Here is a 23,257-nt window from a genome sequence, read left to right on the forward strand (position 1 = left end):
TGACAGGTTTCGTAATTTGGCCGCTGTTCAGCTGACAGGCTGACGGGCACACAGTGAAGCTCTAATTGGGAGCTTTTCTTATAAACCACTTGTACAGTACATGCAGCCTAATGAATGCTTTGTGAGAGACTCTACATTCAGTTTAATATTATGGAATATTGTTACAAATAATGTGAAAATGTGATACATGATTTGCGTACAGAAAATCAATGTAAATCAATGAATGATGGATGACAAATGAGTGCCACATTTGATTGTTGTCTGGTAAAATAAAGCACAAAAACACATTTTATGAGTGATTTTCCTGACGTTACCAAGTGAAAAAGTATTCTTGAAACGGACATAATTATGCAGCATATTGTCTTTCGGTAAGAATTTTAATATAAATGCTTTCAAAAAGGAGAAGCATCTGGTCTGCATGAATAGGACCGTTATAACAGCCTCCTAAGTTCTCGCTGCGGTTTCTATCTCCTGACGAATTTTGCCATCTAGCGGTACTTTAGCCACATTGCAGTGTAATAAGTTCGGTTACTGTGTGTGATTCGAAAAAGTTTAGTAAGTGTTAGTGTCTTATGGTAATTCCCTTCATTGCAGTGCTTAGGCGTGCTGGTGTAAAGCAAGCTGTTCCACACAAACATTATACATAATTATTAAGTCTGTAGCCATTGCTGGAGACAGAGCAGCGTGAGGGGGCACGATTATCCTTGAGGGCCTCTGGAGGATTGTATGGGGGGGCCGGGGGGTAGCTGTTGTTGATGTAAGGAGGAGGGGGTGAAGGCTGTCCCCTATGCCTTTGAGGATGCTCCTGTGACCTCTGGCCGCTGCTTCTCCAGCATAGTACCAATCCTCCGCACAAGCTGAGACAGGCTGACACGTAACCGAGATACACCGCTAGCCCGATCTCGTACTTCGTGCCGCTCGGAAGGAAGGGATCATAAAAATCTTTGATGATATCATTGGTGGTCCAGGATACCGTGGTCAAGCAGAGTAAACCAGCACAGACAAAACAGATCCCTCCACTCATCACCAAAGGAGACTTGATTAATGAGGCTTGGGCAAAGTAGGTGCACTTCATCCCCATCACAGAAACCACAACGGCCAGGACCGAAGACACACAGGACAGCACCATGAGTGCACGGGCAGCCTAATGATGAGGCAGAACCATATTGGACACAACATGATTCTTGTCACTTCTTTCTAATGAAGAAATATACACGTTTGAGCAAAAGTGTGCAAAGGCAATACTGTACCTGCATGTCCTGCGACAGCGCCAGGAGGGATCGATACAGCTCACACTGATAAATGCCCGTGCTGTGCCACACGCACTCCATCCAAAGGCCTTTCATGTAGGCCGTTGCCGTGATGATGCTCGGCCCGATGTGAGCTGAGCTGCGCCAGTGTGGGAGCAGAGTGGCAACTAGAGTTCCTACAAACCCGAGAAGGCTCAAGAAGAAACCCAGTAGCTGAATTGCAGTGCTGGCCATGTTTCATTTGCTTAGAAAAACTCCCAAGCTGCAAAGTTTCACACAATAGTTTCAGATCTCAAGCAGGCGAAGAGCACAGAAGGTTATTGTGAGCAAGTGTAATCAGCAGCTACAACTTTATAGGTACACCTGCCTACACAAAAAGTGTATGAAAGACGGTGAACAAGTGGTTGGCTCACGTATCTCACAGTCATGAGGTTTTTAAATTTGAATTCTGGGTTCTATGGCTTCAGCATTTCAAAACTATGCATATTTAACATTCATAAGACAGAACCCCCCCAGAAATATATAGAAAAATAGTTCAGAATCAGAAAAAAAAATAGTATGGATGATGATGGTACCTTCAACAGCAGTTGCATTCTCGAGTCCCCCAGGCTCCAGATGTGGTTGATTCTTCCAGTTTAAGAGCACTATCCCCTGTCGTAAAGTGAATTCCAGCGAGCCTACATTTTTTCACGGACTCCGGGCCGATCCTCAAGTGTGCAAAGTATCAGCATCAGTCTCTGTTGAGTGGCATGTGTCTACATGTGTAACTAATGAGAACAGTGTTCAGTTTAATGCTTCTCTCAGGAGGGCACACCGCAGTACTGTAGTCTATTTGCTAACATTCTCCCTTACCTTCCCCTCAGGAGAGAAGAATTAAACATTGACAGAAACTACCCAAGCTTGACGTACCGTACTGATATAAACCACTAACTTTGAAAATGCTTACGCTATGGAGGTTTGCGTGAGAGCATTAAAACTCTTCAATAGTCCAACTAATTGTATCATTTCTGATGTGATGTGACATGAGTTCACCGAGCACGTATTACTGCACAAGCACGAAGTATTTACTTCCTTCGTCTTTGTCCTGCTGCGTGTTTTGAACAAAAGGTCAAGGGGAAAAGAATCTTGAGAAATGACTTGGCTGTTTCACAACAATGGCCAGCTAAATGTGGGACCCGACAGCTTTTGTTAGCACTTTCAATACACAAATACCACATTCTGAACAAAGTTCATTATTCTTACTTAGAAAGCTATAACATGCAGTGGTCCATGTATTTAACCACCAAAATAATTTATTCAGTCATAAAAGAAAAATACAGTGTAACGTAGAAGGTTGAAGACAATCCTTTTTGAGGATGCTGGTTGATTTCTGATTAGTTTGTTTCTCCCGAGACTTTGGGCAATTTACACAAAACACCTTTAGTGGAAAAACAAACAAAAAAATTCATTGCTTTGGCTGCTGTTTAGATTGGAAATAGAAAAACAAAAGTAAAAGATATTAAAGAGGAAGTTGGAATACATCTCAATTTAGGGTGAGGCTAAGTTTGAAATGTTTACACTTGCATGTTGATAAGCATGATGGAAGAAGTTGACTGCTTTCCCTAAACGTCTCTCCTCAATATAATATGTGCTACACCTATGCGGCATCATCCATCCATCCATCCATCCATCCATCCATCCATCCATCCATCCATCCATCCATCCATCCATTTTCTTTTGCCGCTTATCCTCACGAGGGTTGTGGGGAGTGCTGGAGCCTATCCCAGCTGTCAACGGCCAGGAGGCGGGGTACACTCTAAACTGGTTGCTAGCCAATCGCAGGGCACATAGACAAACAGTTGCACTCACAATCACACCTAGGGGCAATTTAGAGTTTCCAATTAACGTTGCATGTTTTTGGGATATGGGAGGAAACTAGAGTGCCCGGAGAAAACCCACGCAGGCATGGGGAGAACATGCAAACTCCACACAGCCCTCAGGACTGTGAGGCCAATGCTTTACCAGCTGATCCACTGTGCTGGCTGCGGCATCATCAGGGTCACACATTTTATTGTAGCTGATCCTTACTTAGTCCAATTATTCAGCCATTAACTCATTATTTTTGTTTTACAAACAACAATTGGCCACTTCAAACATTTCACAAGGTTACTGAACGGAATGTTTTGATTTACATGATTAGATTACAATGTTACAGGAAAATCTGCTTGGAAGTATAGACAAATTGGGTTTTGACAAACGTCCTGGAACACATGGTGTTTAATTTTGGAGGTTCCCTGATACAGTATTTTGTTTGCTCATGGATAAAATGAGAAATTAGACAAAAAAGCCACAACGGCGAGAAGAACTATGAATGAATGATTGTAATAAAAACACACCTGATCACTCGCCATATGGTAAAAAGCAGTACAAGATATCTTCCCGTGGTGACAGGGGATGCAGATGGGGGATTTGGCTTGAAACAATCCACGGGACATACTTCAAAAAGAATACAAAATGTCTCAAATGATGTCAGCTTTGTGATGGCTTGTTGCAACTGGCAACTGAAACTGTTCTGTACAGAATCTTCATTTTAACCATACAACCATTTGAAAATTAAACACACAGGTCAATGTGGTACATACTGTGAGGTGGGCCCCCTGTAGTCATTAAAAACAGAAGTTGATCTCTAGTCTCCCGTTAGGAACATGGCTGCTCAATTCCGAGCAGATGATCCTCAGCAAAGCGTGCCTGTGGTGTGGGAAACGCCATTTAAATGTGGAACACCTAATTGTCTTAGTTTGACAATAATCCCGTGATTAGCAGCTGAGTTGTGCAATGTGCTTGAAGATAACAGAATGTACAGAACTTGGGTCACATATATGCATTGTCTTGTGTGACACACATTTTTTTTTGCAAACTTACTGTATAATGAAACCCAGACATTAGAAAGCTCGTACATACATTGTAAATCAGGTTCCAGATCTCCAATACTGTAATTGGCCCATGTCATTCAATTAATGCCCATGGAGTTAATTAAAATTTTGATGATGGATAACTAGAGTTGAACAGAAGTCAAGGATAAGTGCTGTTTTAGCTGAGAGGTGACACTTGACATACGTTTTTAGTTCCAGTAATTGATTAAAAGACTATCTCTATCTTTATCTTATCAAAGTTTAGATGAGTAGTAACATATCTTTTAAATAAGTACTATACTACATAAAGATGGTCTTTTTTTTACTCGATGATTTGCTGTCTTATGACTGAACGAGCAGGTAGTTGGGTGGAGTTTAATTGAGACCATGCAGCATGTCACAAACTCATTTCTGAGGTGTCGATTATACAGGTAAGGCTACTTTGTGAACTGTTTATGATACCATACATCAGTTTACCAATGTACGTTTTCAGATCTCTCAACAAGTAGGATATTGAACCCAAAGTGTCATAAAAAAAAAAAAAAAACCTAGATACAGCATTGCGGCTTTACGCAAGTTCAACAAATTGGTGAGTTTCTTTTTTTTGTACAACTGCAGTGTTAGAAGTGTATGGATATGTCGTGAACATTTTACTCCAACTATACCGCTATTACCTCGTTTAAGAGTATTTTTCTGTTTCTCAATATAAAGTACACAATATCACTATAACCTAGCTCCAGCTAGCTAACTCGCTAGCAAGCTAAATGAAGGAGCATGTAGTCAAATGTTTCACTACGATCTTCTCGCAGTGAATACACGCGTCACCTAAATAACTGTAATGCGTACGTATATCAGAAGAAAATACAAAATCGTATCGGGAGGTTATTGACATTTTTTTACCCAGTGAATAATGGTGAGAGGAAAAGAGACGCGCACGCCGAATCCAACCAGTTGGAGTCGGACTTTACGTGGGAGAACTGTCACCACCCGCAGTCAACTTGGAGAAAGCAGAAACGTCTTCCAGAAACTTCCACTGGAGGTGTTTCATATGATTCTGGACAATCTAGCAGGTAAGGTGCAGCTAGTTATACACTAACAATTGGAGTCCGATCAGAATGCACTCGTAAAGTTAACGGATAGAAAACAAACAAAAAACAAACAAACAAAAAAACAACCAACAGACTTGTAACTATTTAAAGTCGCGATTCAGTTGACAGCCAGCCATATAATGACCGCACTGGTACCGTTCCTTCTTTTGTTTTTAGGTAACACGTGCACGTCACAAGTTTCTATGCGCTACAAACGCGTACATTATTAAATATAGTGCCCATTTTTTCCATCAAGCATAATTAATATCCTTTTAAATGCACCTAATATAATATATTTTTTTAAAAAATAATATTTTGCCCGTTTTTATGTGTTTGTCAGTGCTGGAGGTCAGTGTGCTCTGTTTAGTATCCAAACAGATGAATAGATATGTGGTGGACTATATCAGCACCCTGGCGTGGAAGAGAAAACTAAAGCACAGAGACTTTCATAACACCGGCAACCCTGAACATGGATGTTGTGATAAATATTTCAGAAACCTGGGTAAGCAGTTGTGGAGATTTGCAGAATCTTGTTATTTACAGTTCTTTGTTTCAGAGCAGCAAGTGTTGTGGTACGTACAGAAACATTGAACAACATTTAGAGACGTTCATATCACGTTCATCTACTGTATGTAAAAATGCACTACAGGTTCATCCTGAAATTTCACCCGATAACCCCTTAGCCCTAATGTTTTGTGAGTAGTGACTGAACCGTCACTACTGATTCTCAGTATTGTTCACGTTGCCTTAAGGTGTCTTGTTCAAACGATGCACCATGTTGCTACCAACTAAGGAGAGGCTGAATTGTATCCTGTACAGATTTTCACAGGTAGGAAAAGTCAAAAGACATTTGGTTAGCTATATTGTGCGCGATGTTTCATATATACATACAATTTTCATAATTTTTTAATGACGTTTACAGGTTCCCTGCTTTCTGAAGGAGGAATGCGCAGGGCCAGACTGCATTGGTTTGATTAGATATGGAATTTTTCTGCAGGTGAATGCACAAACGATGGATGGATAAATAGATACAACTGAGCCAAATGTTCAAAAAATGCTTTTTTTCTATTTATTTCTTTTACAGGCCATCATTGCAGGGTGGGATGAATTTGAGTGCCAAAGAGTTTTCCAATTCTTGTGCAAGGTCACTGATTTGGTGCAAAAAATTGAGATGATCACTACAAATGTAAAACCTGGTATGGGTCTCTAAAATAAAGCTTTCACCAAACTGATCAATTGGCAAAGCAAAAGCAAAGCAAATTTATTTATATAGCGCATTTCTTATGCGCAAGGTAAGTCAATGGACTTTACATGATTAAAAATGTTGACACCCCCCCCCCCATTTAAACAGTTGAAGCTGAGGGGAAAAAAAGTACAATTAACACAGTGCAAGAAAGATCACTTAAAAATGGAAATACTCCAAAAAGCACGGGAAAAAAGACTTTAAACCTGGATTTAAAAACATTGCCACTTGGCGCTGACATCACTTCTGTTGGTAACTTATTTCATTTGCATACAGCATAATGCTTTGGACTCTGTCGTCCACTATTTAAACTAAGTCTGACGATCTCAGAGCCCTACTGGGTAGAGATACCATTAAGCAACTGGACTATCATGCATTGGTTTGCTCACTGTGTCTGCAGGGCTGAAATGCTTGGAAGAGCTGGAGGTCCGCTACTTCTGCCGCATGGTTTTACTGGACCTATCGCCAAACCAATCAGACCATAGATTTTGGCTCCTGCAGCTACTGAAGCCCTTGCACTTGGTCAAGCAAGCAAACCTACTGTTAATCCTATATGGGCCACAGCTGTCCGAAGGTAAGGTAACTCTCATTCAGCTGGCCTATAAAGCGACAGGTGGGCAGGGTTTACCCCTCCTTTCAGGACCCATCAGTTGGCAGGATCTCGTGGAACGGGAGCTGCCTCACGATGCTCTCTGGAACCTGGCCAGGGCCGTCCTTTTGCTCTTCAACAAACCAGTAACAAAAGAATGGAACATAGAGTCAACCCTAGCAGTCTTCCAAGAGATCATAGGTAACGCACACCATAGATTTTCTATAACCCTTGTCCTCATTTTGTTCATGGGTGATGTCTTTTTTTTTTTTTTTTTTACATTCAAATACATGGATACAGCTTTTGAAAAAAAAAAAGATGCAAAATTGTCACTTGGTCAGATTTTACTGTCTACCTGTATATGTAAATGTCCATTTGTCCATCCATTTTCTTAGCCGCTTATCCTCACAAGGGTCGCGGGAGTGCTGGAACCTATCCCAGCTGTCAACGGACAGGAGGTGGGGTACACCCTAAATGGCTCAGGGCACATGGAGACAGACAACAGTCACACTCACAATCACACCGAGGGGCAATTTAGAGTGTCCAATTAATGTTACATGTTTTTGGGATGTGGGAGGAAACCGGAGTGCCTGAAGAAAGCCCACGCATGGACAGGGAGAACATGCAAACTCTACACAGGCAGGGTCGGGATTTCAACCCTGGTCCTCAGAACTGTGAGGCCAATGCTTTCCAGCTGTGCCACCAATATGTAAATGTAAGAGTAAAATTAACATTTCAGTTTTACTCAGTGTCTGCATTGGTGGGAGATACCTGGGATACGCTCAAGCACTCCCGTGACCCTTGTGGATGTTATGAATGTTATGTAGCTTACTGGTGTTTTTATTTTTATTTTTTTTGCACATAACACCACCTGAGGTTTTACACATTAATTTTTGGTCTATTACCTGTGCTCAAAACTTAGCCAACTGACCATAGAATTCTTATGAAAGAAAGATGCAATTCCATGACGGGCGACATGCTGGATCAAGTGCCTCACATGTCTACAATCCTGAACAAGATGAGCAAACGATTCCACGAATAAAACATGGCCGTATACATCAAAACCCATGGAATGAGGTGTTTTGTTTGAAGGTGTGTTGCATATTTGCAGTCATTCCTCAGCCATGGCACGGGGAGAATATCGCTCGTCTCTTGGTGGTATGCGGCAAGAAGTTTTGCTCCACTGTCTTGACCAGCAGGGCTCAGGCGGGATTCTTCAGAGATGTTACCAGACTCATTGTCTACATTGTTCTGGTAGGTTTAATTATGTTATGTGCATCCGTAATCCAAAAGATGTTTTAAAAAACAAAACAAACGAATTTAGGCATTATATTTCCATTACAGTATATCTAAGGAAGAGGGATATTCATTTCAATTCAATTTTATTTTGTCACTTTTTGGGATGCAGGATGTACACTAGGCACATATTACACAACAGAAGAGTCTCACAGCAAATAACAGAACCAAGTCACAAAGTATGAATACTAAAATAATGTTGGTATCATCTTAATTTACTCCCATATTGACTACTGATACATTGTGAAATCTGGCCTTGTTTAATTGAACACAGTGCTGATATAGTCGCAAGAAGGCTTGACTTAGTCTATTGTATGAATGGAAACAGCTGGATATACAGGTTTATTTTACCTTCGCTCATCTAACCTCTTCTAATTGTTCTTCCTGTCATTATATCTTGCTGCCGTCGACAGAAGAATAAATCTTTTCGCAATTAAATAACCTTTTGACAAATTGAAGTGAAATTAGATCTTTCCCACAGCAAACCCGGTGCTTGTCTGTGAAAGCTTTGAAGGACAATTCTGAACGGAATGTATCCGTACGAGTTTACAGAATTGGCGAGTACACAAAATTGACGGTATATCAGAATTGTTAGAGCTGGGTACAATAAAAAGATTTTGGCTCCCTTGAAGTGGCATCTAAACAGCACATTTATTTAACTGTCAGGTGTTTTTGAAGCAGACTTGTTTTTCTCGGTCCCGAATTTGTAGGTGTGTGAAAAGGATGGCTATGAAATGAATTGGGTGGTAAATTTAGTACACCAGCTCCACAAGAACTTCAACTCAGATGTCCGAAAGTTGACTTTCATCCGCCAACTGGAGAACATGTTCACAGACATCATCAGTGAGGTTCTGTACACGTACATAGACAGTAAGTTCAGTCAGCATGCCTCTTCTTTACCTGGCACCCCATCAAAAATCAATTCACGCTTTTCCATGTTTGCAGGAAACCGTCCTGAGAACGGGGACAGTATCATGGCCATATCGGTTCTTCTCGAAGCCAGTTCTCGATTTCATGCGAAGTTCCTCCACATGTTGCTTAAATAGTAGGGATGCAGAGTCCTTGCTGGGATGGATTTAATATTTATTAACATTGTTTATTTATTTTAATTGACTTCTTGTCATTGAGGTCTTAATCCCGTTTGTTCAAATGTGGTTAATGTTGTATTTGTCTAGTTTGTTCGTATGGGACTATTTTCTATAGTCAGTGTTTGCCACAGTAATGTGGTCAGAAAGTTTGGAATCCAAAGTTGTAATATTAAAGTACTCCGTGAAAGAAAACAAGAGTAAGCAGTCTGTAAATACTGAACAAAGCTTTTTTTTTTTATTGTCCTTCATCATGAAAATTGTGGATAGAAAAAAAAAATGTATGAAAAGTTAGTGTTCATATATACTAGGATGGTACTGATATTGTTGCATACAGATCAAAATGCCATTTAAACTGTATGTCAAACTGTATTTCAGTTCTTGGTGTCAAAAGACAGTATTTTGATGATAATATACTCGGTACATCTACACACACACATATGAGAGAGAGACTTAAAATAAATGTCTCACAGAGATAACCCGAACAAGTAACAAAATTGTTTCGTACAAATACTGTAACACATAAATACTCAAAAAAAAATATACTGTAACCCTACAGTTTTTTCAAAAATATCTTAGCATGCATCAAAAATACCGACTGTGTACCCTATGACACAAAGCTCAAACCTTGACGGATAGAATTTCTCAATGAGATATGAGCGTCCTCCTCTCCGTCCCCATTTGCATTTCACTCATTCATCTGGTCGTTGTTTTCATATGACCTTGTTAAAAGGGAAAAAACAAACATTTTAAGTGCGCTGATGACCCTTATTCTTGTGTATTCTTGTGGAACAAGATTTAAAACTGATCCCAGGGAAAGTCAAGGATGTTACTCTCATAAAGGGAGTGAGTGAGGGTGGGAGGTAAATTGTGCCAGTTCATATTTTGTTTGTTTTTGTGAATTAAGATCCTTCGGTGTTGTTTGACTTTAATATGCTGATTTTAGGGACAAAGCACACAACACGAAACTGCTACAACAATCACAAAACGCCGATATAGTACTTACTGTGCAATTTGTTCTATGGGTATAAAAAAGATCTAAGTAAGGATGGTAGTCAGGATGCATATAGTATTATTCATTCAAATGCATGAACATATAAAGAGTTCAGACGCAAAAGAAGGTATATCCATTTTTATTGCTTCTGTAGATATTATACAGTATAATGATATTTAGATAGTGGATATAGCTACTTCTGCGTCTGACCTCTTCATACGTTTGAATACTATGAATGTACAGTATAGCATTATAAATGCACACATTACCTTGGAGCCAGTCCATCCCTTCCTGCAGGCCCTCTCCCTCGATAGCGTTGCTCGCACTTGAAGGACCAAAAGAGCAGGCTGAGGATTTAATCGCCTCCTAGCGCACGTTCACTTTCACAACTTGAACATTTAAAGCTACCTAGCTCTGATTCCATCTGTCTTCCATCTGTCTAATGAGTAAACAAGTTGGCAGACACCTATAAGAGAGTCACTCGGGTTCATGTCTTATGCTTCTGTCATGGCCAATTATATTTAACCAGCTTTCTCAGTTCTGCCATTTGGTTTCAAGGGCACTTGCTTATTTTTTTAATTAAGTTTTTATTTTTAAATTGATCTAACAGATAGAATGTGAGTAAGAGTGAAGTCTTACCAGATATGCCAAGGTTTGTCTTTGATATTCTCCAAACACAACATCTGGGAGACCTTGACAGACGACATGGCATCTCGTAGATCTGTCTTGTTTGCAAAGAACAACACGGGCAGCTTTTTACTGCAGATATCTGCATGTTAACACAATGAAAACAAAATTGAATCTTCAGCAAAGATGGATGATAAAACAAATACCAGTGAGATGTGACAAAGTCTACAAGTCATTCAAAACAACCCTTTTTTGTGTTTTTGTGAGTCACAACTTAGACTGAAACGAGTTTCAATTGCTGTACATATTCCTGCATCTTAAACATGATAAGGATGAAAAAACTATCAATTTATAGGACATTTGGAAATGCCCAACGTGTGCATACACACATATACAACCACACACTAATACAAAAAAAGAGTTGGTCATGAAGTGTTATCCATCTATTCATCTATTTTGTAATGTGCTTTTCCTCACAAAAGTCGCGGCTGTGCCGTAGCCGATCCCAGCTATCATTAGGTAGGAGGCGTACACCCAGAACTGGTTGCCAGCCAATCGCAGATAAGAGTGTCATTTTGTTTTGTGAAACCGAGGGTAAAAAAAAAAAAATGCTGCAGTTGCTTCAATTTGCTACTTAGTGAAATACAGTTGTGTGTTGCAATGATTATCCAATAGGAAACACTTGATACACCGTAAATGTAACAAGATGGCAAGTTTTCTCCGGGCACTCCGGTTTCCTCCCACATCCCGAAAACATTCAACATTAATTGGACACTCAAAATTGTCCCGAGGTGTGATTGTGGGTGCGGCTGTTTGTCTCGATGTGCCCTGCAATTGGCTGGCAATCAGTTCAGGATTTACCCTGCCTCTTCCCCGTTGACAGCTGGGATAGGCTCCAGCATGGCCCGCGACCCTTGTGAGGATAAGTGGCAAAGTAGGTAGCTGGATGGATATATATAACAAGTTCCACGCTCAAATTCCGAACATTCTGAATTCAGAGAACAAACCCTTTTTAACAATAATAACAGTCAGGCACAGGCATGGACATTTTTGTGGGCAGGTGCTCAAGCCAAAAATAGGACACCCACTGAAAAATTATTCATGAAATTCAGAAAAAAAATAGTGGCATTTAATTAACTTGTAACTGTATGTACAACATTTATTTCTGTTAACACAATCAGTACCAGTCAATAATACCACAATGGAGAAAAGAGTTGAAGTGAGGTTACAGTGAATATGAAAACTTAGGAAACCCCTGTTGAAATGGCAGGTGCAAATAAGATCACAATATATCATGTTAAAACTTTTTTTCCCCACAATTAAGTTAACCTACAACCTGTAAAACTAAACTAAAGTAAAAATAAACAACTGAGATAACATTGTTGCACAAGTGCTAACACCCTGTTTTAAATTGAAATGGCGCTGTGTTCACAATTAACCAATCACATTCAAATGGGCCTTTGTCAAAGTGGAGGGATTTGTGAAACATTCTGAATAGCAGTTAGTGTAAGCAAGCGTTTGAACGTCTCATTTGCGCCCACACATTATTTGACTTGTTGATTCAGAACAGCCCCTATCCCTTTGTTACTGTAGATAATAACAAAAACAAATATATCTGCACACTTTTCTTTGGGAGGTGGTATCTGGTATAAAAAGTATAAAATCACTTATTTTGGCACCGTTATTATCATAGTATTGTAGGGAAGTCATACTCTACCGCCATGGTTGAGAAGAGTATCAAGCTCCTCTTTGGCAACAACCATTCTAAGTCTGTCGCTGCTGTCGATGACAAATATGATGGCGTGGCTTTCCCTGAGGAAAAAACGAGGACAAATTGCAGCGGGATGTTTTCGTGATTGCTAGAAATGCGCGATGCTGCGTGCGCATACTTGTAATAGTGCTCCCAAAGATTTCTGTATCTGCTTTGGCCAGACATGTCGAATACTGTGAAGGAAAGGCTACGTATGTAGGAAAAGAACAAGCACATCAATAATCGGTTGAAAAATCACAGCTATTAACTACAAAAGGATTTTTTCATGTAGTGTATATTGTATTTATAAGGTCTGCTGGCTACCTTGAACTCTTGAACTTTTCAATGTTGAAACCAATTGTTGGGACTATTTCTTGTCCCGGTGTCTGTATGTACACATGCATGCGCACACACAAAACAGACAAGTATTGACACTTATGTATACATCTAAAATGTGTATTCCAAGTATGATATTTTGTTTTACCTGACTAACATGTTTCCACTCCTCTGAGAATGGGCCTAAACGATTCAAATGCTGAAAACGAACAATCAATGAACCACTGCAGGGAAATGTACTCATTGCGCTCATCTTTGTTGTTGTCCTCTTAGTTAAAGAAGGTTCAGCTCAGTAGTGAGTACTCCAGTACTTACATGAGCTGGTTTCAGCTGGTTGATGATTGTAGTTTTGCCACTGTTGTCCAGTCCCAGACACAAAATGTTGACTTCCTTCTTCCTCAGGCCAAGCCAGCCCGACAGTCTATCCAGCAGCCCCATTAAACCCACTTGATGCTGCACTTTTGAAATATACGATGCATCACCCCATTAATTGAATCATAACTGGAAATACAACTTATTACATACATTTAAAAAAAAAATCACAGTCCAAGGGAATCAAGTATGTTCCATGTATTTGGAGCGAATATTGTTAACGTGCTGAGGTGCTGCCGGCGCGTCACAGCTTGCAACAGCTAATCCTATTGGGACAAATTAAGATCTGCAAACCACCCGGTGACCTGATCTTGGTCCTGTCCACATTTGCAGGCCCTTCTTCCAGCAGAACTTGATTCATTTAGTGTAATATGTTGGTCAGCTTGATGAGAGCCACAACAACATCAACAAAAACAACGGCTGGTGCTGCTGAGCTTGAGCCTACTTTGCAGTCCCTTGGAAGTCACCGATAAAGGTTGATGGTGCAAATGCAAGGTTTTGGATGTGTCATGGAGGATTGAATTTTCCACGTCAACTCTGGAGACGAGTGGTGCAACAGCTCCACCTCTTGGCTTATTGGCTGCTCCTTTTATCACTGAAAATAAATTGTTTTACTGACATTCGAATGTGTAACAAAAATACAACTTGATCCCGACACTATATATAAAAAAGTCTCCCGTTTAGTAATGCCGGACTGAACATAGTGTAGAATAACTCGAATCCCACTCAGTAGACCAAACATCTGAGCTGATGCAGACCTACCAAAACATCAATTTGTGTTCGTTTGTTAGCAAGTTGCCATTCAGTCAGCTTCTGTTCTGTGTGTTGTTCCATTGTTGTCATAGTGACAGGACAGGCAAAAATGGCTTCTTTGGCTTTTTCCCATGTGCCACCCTCCCCAAAGTTTGTCACAGTTTTGTGGATTTGTAGTGCTTGAACCCAGTAGCCTAGCGTTTGCTGTGGCCATTATTGGATCACCTTTTTATTTTGGTTTTGAACTTGTGGTGCGTTTTAAAAAAAAAAAAAACACGGTGGTCCACCTTGCTGTCCCTAATCAAGTGACCATCTCTTACCGATAGAAACGTTTCACTACTTGAAATCACCACGAAAGGATGAAAAAAAAACCCACGAGAACCTTGTGCTGATGTAGTTTGTCTAAAAGATTTTACTATAGACAGTACTTCATTTTATAATGTTGATATTGTAGTTGTAGTTGTATTCTAGTTGTAAAAGCCAATTCCTTTGCGTGGACTAAACTCATGGGTCAAAGTTTAAAGAGCCGTTTTAACGTATATCTTTTACATGCCATAATCACAAATGATTCCACTGCATTTTACTAACAGTGAATCTTCTTTTTCTTTTCCTTTCGGCTTGTCCCGTTAGGGGTCGCTACAGCGTGTCATCTTTTTCCATGGAAGCCTATCTCGTGCATTCTCCTATCTAACACCCACTGTCCTCATGTCCTCCCTCAGTGTATAACTTAAAAAAAATATATATTTTTGAAAGATAGCTTTCTTTCAATGAGTTATCATTCCTCTTGTCGCCAAAAACTCACCTAATTTTAAACAAAGATTGACTCACTCTGTACTTAAATTTACATAATGAAACCAAATCCACGACCATTGGATGAACAGAGACATGAACATAGCAATTAATTTTGGAATTATTCCACTGTTATAATTTTGTAATAATCCTATTGACTGTATCAGCCCTATTGATGATCTTAAACAATAACAATAAGGCCAGCGAGCAAAGCAAGACTTATGGACAGTACATAAAGAATCTAATACATCAGGCTATATTTTAGAAAATATATGCACTGCATTTCCAGCCGGCCAACAAAAGTTCCATTGCTTAAATTGTGTAATAATTGAATCATATAAAAATGACACGTACTGATACAAAAGCATTCTCCAACCTGCCAAAACAAAGCAAGAAGCAGAACCCGACCTGCAGAGCTTTTCACCTTTATTTTGCAAATAAATACCTGCAGTAACAGCCTCTTACAGTGTGCAAGATCTACAACATCTCTTTGGAAATTATAAAAAAATAAAATGCAAGAATTATAATTATTAGTATACTTGTACTTTGTACAAAAGAATCTCCTAACATTGCTCAGCAGTAGAACATGCTTCACAAACAGCATCTGATATTCTCCTTTGACTTCAGAGGGTTTTCAGTGCGTGTCATGTACTGTATATACTGTATTGTATAACTGTGTGTGGGCGTGTGTGTGTGTAACTTTCTCAGAGCTGATAGCTGGAGCCATACTGTGACTTTGACTGGAGCATTTCTCTAGAGCTAGTTATTTGTCACTCTTATAGATATTGTCTACCTCTTAATTAAGGAATTGATCATTTAAAATTAATTGGAGACTCTAAATTTCCCCGAGGTGTGAAAGTGAGTGCGACTGTTGTCTGTCTCCATGTGCCCTGCGATTGCCTGGCAACCGGTTCAGGGTATACCCCGCCTACTGGCTCCAGCACTCCCGCGACCCTTATGAGGATAAGCAGCTCAGGAAATGGACAGACGGATGGCTCATTTGATTCCACTGAAATATATTTACGGAAATGTGAACAGAGCGTTGTAAGGCATTCATGTGTGTGCATTTTACTTTCGCTATTTGAAGGACACGTTGAAATTAGGATGCTGCCGTTATGTCGGTGCTCTCTCTGCTGACGTAGTCATAAATTTGAAAAGCTGCCAGTCTCACGGATTTCGATAATCCCACCAAGAAGGCTTTGATTTCTATATAAAGTTCATATTCTATACCACCCCCCCATGTTTACCATTTTTTCCCAGAATGAAGATAAATAATTTCAATGGCAAACATCGGACAACATGACATCAACTACTGCAGATCCAAAAGTTTTCATTTCAGACTACTTTTTATGTACACTTGAGTCCTATACTGCCACAAATTCCACAACCTTTACATGATCACAAGGCAAGCACACATTGGCCTAAAAGAATGCAGCACTTTAACTTCTGACCCGACTGCCACTAATCACGTGTGTGCAAATCAACGATGCCTTTTACTAAAAGCATTTTTCATAATAATTCTTAAGAACCATAAAATTCTATTTAATACATTTGTTCATCTGAAATAATATACTGTATATATGAGTGAAGTGAACATTCATATGTTAAGACAGTGGTGATTGTTCTGTAGGGCATCTCTTACAATCCATCTTTCAAATAATTTGGACTTTGTCCTAGCTGTTTTTCTCTTTTTTCTCCCCATGTGAAGGCAACAAATCGTGTTTTGCGAAAAATATGGATGGTGCGAGAGCGCCATGTTTTTAAGTCTTCCATTGCACAATTATTCTCTCTGTGATTGCATGATTACTGCTGAACTGACATAAATAAATACCATTCGAAATAAAGTAGAGATTCACTAGGGCATACAGATCTGCACATATATAGATATAAGGTTATGATAATAATTACTGATTAGTTGTCTATACACTTTAACATTCAAGAAATCTCCTTTACTTTTGCATCTCACCACTTTCTTCAAGTATGATGTACAAGACTCTCTGGAGAAAGAGAGAAATTCAAGAAATGTACCTACCTTCATGATAAATGATCATATTACAAAATGAAAAGTGGTAAGTATATTCCCCCTGCCCCTCCCCCGAAGGTAAAAACATCTTTTACACAGCAAGGAGTCGCTACATGAGTAAGAAATGAAAAAAAAAATCCAAAGATTCAGTAGATTATGTTGGTAAATCTACATATCTAATATAATTTTCCTCCACACAGAAAATACCGAAGCTGTAACAAGGCATTACATTCCCCTAAATGAGGGCCTGAGCCAGAATGTAAAGTTTATCAGGCGTTTTAAAAATACTCTGGCCAGACCGGGTTTACCAGGTAAGGGGTGCGTAGTAGAAAAAGGTGTCCGTCACTACTGAAGGAGAAAGAAAGCCAAGGAGGCAGTATGTCCAGTCAGATGGCTTCCGCTAGAAAGCGTTTCTGTCTCAGTCGAGACTTGACCGCCAGCCACTCCGTCAAAATGCGCCGGTCCCGCCGGACCTCATACGTGGAAGCCTTTCTCCTGTTCGTGCAGTAGCTGCAGGTGGAGGGTCCGTATGCTGCTGATGATCCTCCGTTGGTGGCCGATCAGATCCACCCCGATTCGCCTCACATCTCTGAGCGGAGAGAGGATACCCACCCAATGACACATAAGTATAGAACGTATAGAGTATAGAGTATCATCATAATAATTGTACAATGCATGTAAAGTGAAAGGTCAAACGGACTCTACGCAAGATATTCCCCATCCATATCCTGATTTAACTGAACAGAATGTTTTGTGGCAAATGCGTTGCCCTTTTCTCTTCTTTTCAGTACGAGCGGGATATACAAAAAGAAGATAAGAGGGTTGTTATTATTTTGTGTGCAGAAACGTTGTGAAAGTCAAAAAGTCAAAATGGCATAATTTCATGGTCTAATTTACAGCAAAAATGTATTTCTATTTCAGAGTTTTTTTTTTCCACTTAAATAAGGGGGTCGAATCCATACTTCTAACCCTTTAGAGAGCAAGAAACCAGACATGCTATCTGACCTGAGCAAAAATGGTGACTTACTATTACAGATAATAAGTCAATATAAACATTTTAATGAAATAGGAAGAGGGCGGTGTATATTTCTAAATCAACAAAAGTACTTTTAAATGTTGTGTATTGTCTGGTAAGGAGTATAATTTGTAACCATAATAACTTCTAAATAGTGACATATTTACTCACAGCTCTGAATGAAATGGAAAACCAAATTATGATGACTCGGTGTCCAAAGTTGAATTTTATTATTGCATTGTATTTGACACGACTATTTTTTTCTTAAATTCACATTTTGTAATTCATCAAGATAAACACTCCTCCTACCCCCCAAAAAAAATCTTCAAATTGTAATTTAAGATGAGACATATTAAAGTCATCATGTGACTTATGGACCGACCAAGCGTCTATCTCCTTGCCATACATCCTCGGCGAATCAAATCATTATTCCTGTTAATCGTCATTACTGCGATGTGACATTTCATTTTGGCTTGGCGACTCACTCAATACTCATCCTCGCTACAGAATCCAACGTGTTGTAGCCCGCCGCCATGAAGTTGCTTTTGTACTGACTCATTTTGATGGAGTCCAGCCAGTCGCCAATCGAGATGAACAGTGGGTAGTCCATTTCTTCCACAGGAGACTCGGGTAGACTGGCAGAATCAGAAACACAGGAGGATCAGATACTGGCAGCCTTTATTTTTCCTTTTCTTTTTTTTTCATATCTGCATCTTAGAGTTGGAACATAATTAATCTCCCAGCATGACAGTCTTCACCTCTCAGAAAATTCCTCTGAGGACCTCATTCTTAGAATTCTTGGAATTGTTGTATGGTCATGCTCCATTAAAATAAATCAGAAGTCGCTATTCAACAAGGTAAAATTTCAACTCATTTATTTAGCTGATTATTGTACTCCAAGGTTACGGTTTGTCCCGCCTTTTTTCTGGGGGTGGGGTGGATAAATGTTCCCAAACTGTAAGTCATTTGTCAAGTATGCACAAACAGTAATCGCCCAAGTATCAACCTATTGTACTTGAGAGTACCCACCTCTGAATGTCCTCTACCAAAGGCAATAAAGTGCCGGGGTTGCGAATGAGTTTATCAAAGAAAGAGACCACATCGGCAAATCTGGGCCGATGGCTTCTTTCGGTTTGCCAGCAGTGCAGCATCAGTTGGTGGAGTGCCACAGGGCAACCCATTGGCGCAGGGAGCCGGTAGCCCTCTTCGATTGACAGAATCACCTGGAAAGAGACCAGGATTGGACATTATATCGGTAAGTACCATGAGTCAGGATACACCTGTCCACTATTGACAGTACACTGATGTCTTTAAGTGAGTATAGTTTACAGTTGAACGAAATATGGTATGCTATCCAGCCAAAAGTATGAATAGACCACTGAATAACTCATGAATTGGCTTGTAAAGTTGAAAAAAAAGACACTTTCTAAACCTTAAAAAATAACATGAATATTGATTTCATAAATACTGTAAGGCACGCAGCAGCAGTAATATTAACTATTCTTTTGCAAAGGAAAAAGAATACCTGTGAATATTGTTCATCGTTTGTGTTCAAATATCTGTTTTGCCTGAAGTGTTATAGAACCATCACTAGAGATGCTCTTCGTTAGCCCATCCATGGCATTTTTTATTATGGTAACTGATTTTAGGGGATAGTTATGAGGTCGGTTTTTCAGACATGTGTAATTCCCTTTGTTTGATGTTTAGTTTGGCTGTAAACTTTAACTGGGAGTGGGATTTAACTACTTGAAGTCTCTTTTTTTTTAACAAATTGTGCACTATCTGTCAAACTGTTGCTTGTTGTAAAGTGAGTTGAGTTCACTGCCCACATGCAGTGCTCATCTCAAATCTTTGCAAGTCAACCCCCCAAAAAATCTTGAAAAAGCTTGACACTTGTATCGCAATAGACTACTTTGATTATGTACAAAATGAATAATAATAATAATAATAACTCGACATTTATGACTGGTTTGCTTTTTTCTTTCTCTGAAAAAACAAAATGACAACACTCACTTTGTAGGCATGAGCTGGATACATATACTAATCACAAACAAAAAATTAAAAAAAAGCACAAAAAAGGCTTTATGGGCTTTAAAAGAAACTTTCTCAGGAGTTTCAATCGTATGATGTAAATTACCAAAATATATTAAGCAAAATGTGCAAAGAAAAAGATCTGTTCAACCAATAAACTCCCATTCCAAAGAAGCATCAGTCTGCAACATTCTGTTCTCTAACCACAAGCTGAAATATGAAATTTCCACCAGCTGTTTGGTCTTCGAATGAATTGAAAAGTTCCCAAGGGTGGATATCTCTGTGCCTTTCTGTGACACTTCCAGTTTTTTTTGCATCTCTAGTGCAACCTGCTGATGCCACTCTAAGGTCCTTAATCAATCACTCGCTGTTGTCTTGGTATCATTATGTCAAAATTTGAACAAAGCAAAGCAGAGCAAATTTATTTGTATAGCGCATTTCATACACGATGTAACTCAATGTGCTTTACATGATTAAGCATGCGTGATGAAGAGGACTGTACTGTACTGTGTAAATACCAGGTGGATTTTTAACCAGGAAATCCTATTGATCGATTTATTGATCAAACACCTGCATTATTTTTTTTCCCATTAGCGTTTTTTAGAGAACAGCAAGTTCTGGTACTATTTGTAAATACTTAGTAGTATGTGTCTATACCAGTGGTTTTCAAAAACAGGGGGGCACCTGATGATGGGGGTGGGGTGGGGTGGGGTGGGGGGGGTCGTGGGGTCGTGGTCGGGTGACATTACCCAGCAGATGGAGCTAATTTTGGGAGTGGTAGATCTGAGATGACACGCTGTGGCGACCACGAAAGGGACAAGCCGATAGCAACTTACTTTATACAAGACCAAAGCAGCCACAGAAATGATGAAAGTTGTTACATATCAGCAGCAACAAAAAAGTTTATATTTTTGTTTATTCCCAGTGGTCTGATCATTTTTCAACTAAAATTGACCACCGCAGTGATTATTGATTATTGTAAGCGAAGCCTATGCTCTATTTAAAAACAGTTTGTGTGTGTGTGGGGCTGAAACCGATTTCATCGACAAAAGTGAGGTACTGCAAAAAAAAAAAAAAGACTAAAAAAACTCGATACAATGGATGCTCAGACTATATTTGTAGAGTATAAGAGGCGTTTCATTAAAAGCCTGGCCCGTAGGAGATGGACAAGTTGGACTTTGAAGCAATTCTCAAACAAGACAAATCCTCGCTGTGGCCTATGACCAGGAAGCGTGTCCATGTATTGTACATTTGTATACTGTGCTTCATGTACATGTACGTGCGTGCAAGAGAAATTCAGGCGATTATGTGTGCAGCTTCCAGTAATCTGAGAGAAGGATGGATATGCTTCCATGAGTTTCCCAATCCCTAACCGCAGCTCCAGGATCAGCGGGCACACTGAACCCAAAGCTTCTCCTCAACTGGATCACATTGCAGCATGAACTTTTGACCTTTACACTCTGACTCTTCAGCTGATAGCTCATGATCAATGCTTGGTGAATAGCTCATGTTCCATTTCGGTCTCCACCTTCCTTTACCTATTTAATGAGACAGAACTCATGGAATTCAAAATTGTTCTCTCAAGTCACACAAAAACTGCTGTCAAGTAGACTCAGCATGTATTTTTCCAGTGTACTATAAATATTTCACACAAGTTATTTGTTAAACTTTCAAAATAGGTAATAATATTAAAAGGCCAATGTTATTTAAAACTGATTGTTCATTTAGGATTCTATGTAATGATAACATTTATCAGTCTCTCGATGAAAAAAAAACCCTGTCATGTTAGTAAACTATGTGAGGAAAAAGGGCTCATCACCAGACAACTGCTCAGCTCTTATGATAACAAGAATTTGACCCTCCACCAGATTTTCAGTTCCGTTATTTCCAAATGGGTAGAACTGAATGTCGAGCAGAACTTATTGTGTTTGATCTTTCATACAGTAACTCTGTCGTTCTTTTGCTCGACTAAAAGTAGAATGTATTCCCCACCCAAGCAGTACTCACATCCTGATTCGACATCTCCCAATACGGCCGCTCCCCGTAGGACATCACTTCCCACATGACAATTCCATAACTCCACGCATCACTGGCTGAGGAGAATTTACGGTAGGAAATCGCCTCTGGAGCAGTCCATCGGATCGGGATCTTCCCACCCTGCTTTTGCACAAGATTACCAATGAATGCACACACAATTGAATTCACTGGCTTATGTAATACAGTATGGGAAAATAACATTTTGAAAATGGAGCTGTAAGTGCAATTTTATAATAATACCATATGTTGTTTTTTTCACCAAAGGATCAACTTGATAAACTATCAGCATTATGCAGAATACGTGCCAAAAGCCCTAAATGTGTCTCCATTGTATCATTAAATATTGAGTTCCTCACATGAAATTTAACTACTACTTTCATAGGGTTCAGGTATACCGTTGTTGTGTACGCAGCCTCAGGGTCGTCCTCCAGGATTCGCGACAAGCCAAAGTCTGACACTTTACACACCAGGTTGCTGTTGACTAAGATGTTTCGAGCCGCCAGGTCTCGATGGACGTAGCCCATGTCTGACAGATACATCATTCCTGAGGCGATGCCACGGAGCATGCCCACCAGCTGAATGACAGTGAAGTGACCATCGTGTTGCTAACGGGGAGACCGGGACACACGCACACAGATGTCAACAGTCAAAATGAGGGAAAAATGGACAGTGACTGTGAATGTACATCGACAAAGAAAAAAACCCCCACAATCTTTAATTGTATTTATCTAGCGTCAAACAAACAACTCCCCCCCAAAAAAGCCTAAATCAAAGCAGAACATCCAGAGATTGTAAAAAAAAATAATAATAATAATTTTTTTATTCTCTTTCAAACGTGCTATCTTTGTGAAGCAAGAATTTCTGCAAAAATTGTCTCCCATTTTGTGGCTTTCCAGCTGATTCACTGTGCTGCCATGACAAAAACATTCAGTGTTAAACAGAAAGTTATATTTTTCATTTGTCTTTTTTTGCCAGTCGGTCAAAATATTACTTAATGTGAAAGTGGTCTGTGTCGCCCAAAAAAAAAAGTTTTTCGACAGAATGGACAGGAATACAATATTGAAACCAATTCCATTCTGAACAAGCAA

At 39.6% G+C, this 23,257-nt stretch overlaps 4 protein-coding genes across 7 annotated transcripts in view; 1 reads left to right on the plus strand and 3 right to left on the minus strand.

Annotated features, from left to right (window-relative positions):
- Window positions 1-2,889, minus strand: LOC133512191 (claudin-14-like). The gene is made up of 3 exons (XM_061841564.1): window positions 1,826-2,889; window positions 1,251-1,512; window positions 1-1,144 (listed from the first exon to the last, which is right to left on the minus strand). Exons 2-3 carry the CDS (start codon window positions 1,482-1,484, stop codon window positions 638-640), a joined length of 741 nt encoding a protein of 246 aa, XP_061697548.1. The 5' UTR covers window positions 1,485-1,512; window positions 1,826-2,889; the 3' UTR covers window positions 1-637.
- A 1,178-nt stretch (window positions 2,890-4,067) lies between these two features.
- Window positions 4,068-9,623, plus strand: LOC133512684 (F-box only protein 47-like). Of its 3 annotated transcripts, XM_061842520.1 has the most exons (12): window positions 4,068-4,572; window positions 4,635-4,730; window positions 5,046-5,211; window positions 5,570-5,731; window positions 5,982-6,058; window positions 6,152-6,226; window positions 6,314-6,425; window positions 6,873-7,046; window positions 7,113-7,262; window positions 8,173-8,315; window positions 9,068-9,227; window positions 9,303-9,623. In XM_061842520.1, the coding sequence occupies exons 3-12, from the start codon at window positions 5,052-5,054 to the stop codon at window positions 9,401-9,403; spliced, it is 1,314 nt and encodes a 437-aa protein (XP_061698504.1). In that variant the 5' UTR covers window positions 4,068-4,572; window positions 4,635-4,730; window positions 5,046-5,051; the 3' UTR covers window positions 9,404-9,623. The 3 variants fall into 3 exon arrangements, with proteins under 3 accessions (XP_061698504.1, XP_061698502.1, XP_061698505.1); XM_061842518.1 differs by lacking the exon at window positions 4,635-4,730 and having other exon boundaries at window positions 4,070-4,572; XM_061842521.1 differs by lacking the exons at window positions 4,068-4,572; window positions 4,635-4,730 and adding an exon at window positions 4,770-4,976.
- Window positions 9,624-9,712: 89 nt separating this feature from the next.
- LOC133512287 (ADP-ribosylation factor-like protein 6) lies at window positions 9,713-14,326 on the minus strand. 2 transcript variants are annotated; one of them, XM_061841764.1, is made up of 8 exons: window positions 13,465-14,326; window positions 13,298-13,348; window positions 13,138-13,199; window positions 12,953-13,021; window positions 12,781-12,875; window positions 11,076-11,205; window positions 10,706-10,761; window positions 9,713-10,164 (listed from the first exon to the last, which is right to left on the minus strand). In XM_061841764.1, the coding sequence occupies exons 1-8, from the start codon at window positions 13,585-13,587 to the stop codon at window positions 10,139-10,141; spliced, it is 612 nt and encodes a 203-aa protein (XP_061697748.1). In that variant the 5' UTR covers window positions 13,588-14,326; the 3' UTR covers window positions 9,713-10,138. The 2 variants fall into 2 exon arrangements, with proteins under 2 accessions (XP_061697748.1, XP_061697747.1); XM_061841763.1 differs by having other exon boundaries at window positions 9,713-10,761.
- A 1,158-nt stretch (window positions 14,327-15,484) lies between these two features.
- Window positions 15,485-23,257, minus strand: part of LOC133512288 (ephrin type-A receptor 6-like) — an 83,333-nt gene continuing 75,560 nt past the window's right edge. The window contains exons 11-15 of the mRNA XM_061841765.1: window positions 22,565-22,774; window positions 22,140-22,289; window positions 19,131-19,324; window positions 18,587-18,736; window positions 15,485-17,675 (exon numbers count right to left, since the gene is read on the minus strand). Coding sequence (XP_061697749.1) covers window positions 17,561-17,675; window positions 18,587-18,736; window positions 19,131-19,324; window positions 22,140-22,289; window positions 22,565-22,774 — 819 coding nt within the window. The 3' untranslated portion in view covers window positions 15,485-17,560. The remainder of the gene's footprint in view (window positions 17,676-18,586; window positions 18,737-19,130; window positions 19,325-22,139; window positions 22,290-22,564; window positions 22,775-23,257) is intronic.

Source organism: Syngnathoides biaculeatus, chromosome 14 (assembly GCF_019802595.1).
Source record: "Syngnathoides biaculeatus isolate LvHL_M chromosome 14, ASM1980259v1, whole genome shotgun sequence".
Lineage (NCBI taxonomy): Eukaryota > Metazoa > Chordata > Actinopteri > Syngnathiformes > Syngnathidae > Syngnathoides > Syngnathoides biaculeatus.

What these genes read in the sequence shown, in the direction of transcription:
- LOC133512191 (XM_061841564.1), bottom strand. Translation starts at nt 1,484, where the DNA reads ATGGCCAGCACTGCAATTCAGCTACTGGGTTTCTTCTTGAGCCTTCTC. An exon ending in CGCTGTCGCAGGACATGCAG is followed by an intron (nt 1,145 to 1,250) that starts GTACAGTATTGC and finishes CCTCATCATTAG; the next exon opens with GCTGCCCGTGCACTCATGGT.
- LOC133512684 (XM_061842520.1), top strand. Translation starts at nt 5,052, where the DNA reads ATGGTGAGAGGAAAAGAGACGCGCACGCCGAATCCAACCAGTTGGAGT. An exon ending in TCCTGTACAGATTTTCACAG is followed by an intron (nt 6,059 to 6,151) that starts GTAGGAAAAGTC and finishes TGACGTTTACAG; the next exon opens with GTTCCCTGCTTTCTGAAGGA. An exon ending in TCATTGTCTACATTGTTCTG is followed by an intron (nt 8,316 to 9,067) that starts GTAGGTTTAATT and finishes CCGAATTTGTAG; the next exon opens with GTGTGTGAAAAGGATGGCTA.
- LOC133512287 (XM_061841763.1), bottom strand. Translation starts at nt 13,587, where the DNA reads ATGGGGCTGCTGGATAGACTGTCGGGCTGGCTTGGCCTGAGGAAGAAG. An exon ending in GAAAAGTTCAAGAGTTCAAG is followed by an intron (nt 13,022 to 13,137) that starts GTAGCCAGCAGA and finishes CTACATACGTAG; the next exon opens with CCTTTCCTTCACAGTATTCG. An exon ending in GACAAACCTTGGCATATCTG is followed by an intron (nt 10,762 to 11,075) that starts GTAAGACTTCAC and finishes TGGTCCTTCAAG; the next exon opens with TGCGAGCAACGCTATCGAGG.